Below are 3,065 nucleotides of genomic sequence, written 5' to 3'. Positions count from 1 at the left end.
TTCTGCTAGATGGAGTGGTCTGCTTCACCATCCTGTCATCACTGGTCATCATACAACTAGCCTGTGTCATACTTTGATCCCATATATGTGACCAATACAAAACATAACATATAAGAAATGGACAGCTATCCACAGTGAGCTGTAAAAACATCTTTGCTATCTAAAGTGCACCGCTGAAACAGGCCTGGAGGCTGTATAATATTCAGTTATAACTGAAAGATCCTCAAAGCAGTATGAAAGATAATACAATATTAGACCTCTTGCTGTCTCTTGACATATGCTGCTGCCTGTGTTGGGTTGTATGATGAATCCCCTTCCACATGGTTACGGTTGTAGCCAGACTGCCACCAAGATTTGTGTCATTCTAGAGAGGAATATAAACAATTGAACAAAATATGGGAAGGTTAATACAGATGGCTATCACACATCCCTAGGAAAAAGCATAGGCAAATCTTGTACATGTAAAAGTGCAGAATTAATTATTAAATCATTCTCTGATTTGCACATTCAGGAAGAACATCAACAATCATTTTTCACTGTCATTTCCAGATGTCTATTTGTTCCCAGATATAAGGTGAGCAGGCTGGAGCTGGGTGTAGCCAGATAGCATCAGTTCTGCTCAACTTATTGCACAGCTCGACAAACTGATCAGGCACAGGTTACCAAAGCAGCAAGATGTTGCCAGTAGTTCTTATAATTTCACTAAGTTTTGTAGCTATTGAAGTTGTTGTTGGAGTTATTGGAAATGGATTTATTACAGCTGTTAATATCATTAACTGGATCAAAAGCAAAAAAATTTCTTCAGCTGATATGATCCTGATCTTTCTGGGCTCATCAAGATTTATCTTGCAGGTGACAATACTGATGCACATTGACAGTCTATACTTCACTGATATGTTTAAATTGGCTTCCGTTTGCAAAGTTTTTGTTGCTGTATGGATGTTTGTAAACCATGCAAGTCTGTGGTTCAGTACCTGGCTCTATGTACTCTACTGTGTAAAAATAATCAACACCATCCAATGGCTGCTGCTGCAAATGAAGCTCAGAATAACAGACATGGTCCCATGGCTGCTTTTAGCATCGCTGCTGATCTCTTCTGTGACTTCTCTTCCTTTACTATGGATTACACCCAGCACTTACCTCTGCAGCTACACGGGCAACTGCAGAGAAAATAGCACAGCACATATCACCGATTGGGACAGTTCACATCTCTACCTGCTCCTTCTTTACATTGTAGGTTGCTTTTTTCCTCTAGTTTTATCTATGGTAACCTCATCTCTATTAATTACTTCTCTATGGAAACACACGAAGAAGATGAAATGTTATGCAGATACTTTCAGGGATCCTTTGGTAGACGTTCATCTAACTGCCATTAAATCCATTATCTCTTTCTTGGTCCTATACCTTTCCAATTTTGTAGCTGAAATTCTGCTGATACTGTCGACTTCTCAAAGTAAAGATGTTGTGGAAATTGCGGTATCCTTAGTTGTAGCTGGGGCATATCCTTCCATACACTCTATTATCTTGATCATAGTCAATTCAAAACTGAAACTGGCAGTCAGGATGCTTTGCCAGCATCTTAGGTGCCATTTGAAAAATATGATGCTATTTGTCATATTATAGCTTAAGAGAAACACTCTTAACAGGTCTGGATCAATATATCTATGCATTTATTATTCTACCATCTTTTTTTCCTAAGTAGTAACTTTCATCTTTCAGAGATGCCTGTGATTAGATCTCCTTAATATTTGAGAACATCTGAAATAGAATGCATTTTGCCTTTTTTTTCTATGCTGCTCTTACTCTCTCAAGCCTACTTTAAAAAAAGAAAAGAGAATAAAAATGCACTGAAAGGAAACAATGCTTATTTAATAAATCAAATACAGGATGTTTTGTGATTTCAGATTCTCAGTTAAAGACTGGCAGTTTCATGATATGTTTAAATCTAAGAAAATGAGGTTAAAACAGAGACAAAATTTACAGAGCTCACAAAGATCAGTTCCCTGCTAATGGATCTTTCACATGACCTGCTTAAAACTGGATGAAATGCATGCTGTAAAAAACATAGCTAGTGTCACATAGAAACAGACTATATTGCTAAACATGAAAATCTAGCTAAAAGAAAACCTGAGGGAAAATTAAGATTTGGAAATAGAGCCAACTAATGTAATCTAATTATATTCTTAGTCAGGTTTATTTATGTTAGGATTCCAGGATATATGCAGCAATGTAGTAGTTAAACACATCTTTAAAATTAATCCTTTTGTTCAAAACCCATTTTATGTTCATTCATTTTGTTTTCTTTCCAGTGGATTACTAAATTGGTGATTACAATGTAAACAGATGTAGGTACATAAATCTACCTGTCCATGCTAGAATATCTTCTTCTGATTGAGCTGACTGTTCTGAACAGGAATTTGCCTTTTTCACATGACTTGCTGTCGCTTTGAGTAGTCATGATTTTTTTTTTTCTAAGGCTGTTCCCTCTTAATATTTTCTGTTACTATGAGGTTTCACATGCGGTTGATGAAACATGTTCAACAAATCCTGTCATTTTATCAAATAATGTGTTAGATGATTTTACTCTGAAGTTCTCAGTGCAAGTTTTTATTTATGCTGTGTGTCCTTTCTGAAGGAATTTAGATAATGTTAGATTGAAAACAGAGTTATCAGGAAATATAAGTGTATTCAGTCTAATATGAATTAATGTGATTTCTGGCATGGGTAAACTGTGGGTTCAAACTTCATAGCAGGTCAGGGGGATGATTGAAGTCATCAACACAATGTTTGGGGGTGCAGTACAGTGCATTGTAGAGCTAAAACTCCCTTAATGTCCAGTTCAGTGCATGGTGTATCAAGAGAGACCATAAAGTCCCTTGAGAGCTCTGCTTGTGTAGTTCTGCAGGGAAGCAGATGGGAACTGTCACGCTCATGCTGCAGCATCACCCTGCTCTACAGCTGCACGCCCTGCCAGCATGGACCAAGAATAGAAGAGTCACACAGTGATAACTCTTTTGGTTCTTTTTCCAGCTGGCAACATCATGAAAAGAAAGTGCCCTGAAAGA

The 3,065-nt window shown here is 37.3% G+C and overlaps 1 protein-coding gene across 1 annotated transcript; it reads left to right on the top strand.

The window, feature by feature from the left end:
- Positions 1 to 675: 675 nt before the first annotated feature.
- LOC311188529 (taste receptor type 2 member 40-like) lies at positions 676 to 1,623 on the top strand (the record flags this gene model as incomplete). The annotated part of the gene is made up of 1 exon (XM_084259980.1): positions 676 to 1,623. One exon carries the CDS (start codon positions 676 to 678, stop codon positions 1,621 to 1,623), a length of 948 nt encoding a protein of 315 aa, XP_084116106.1.
- Between the last annotated feature and the right edge of the window lie 1,442 nt (positions 1,624 to 3,065).

The sequence above is a fragment of the Gallinula chloropus genome, assembly GCF_964237585.1.
Source record: "Gallinula chloropus genome assembly, chromosome: 1".
NCBI lineage: Eukaryota > Metazoa > Chordata > Aves > Gruiformes > Rallidae > Gallinula > Gallinula chloropus.
The sequence above is the reverse complement of the archived record's forward strand: the minus strand, read 5'-3'. Positions and strand labels throughout refer to the sequence as shown.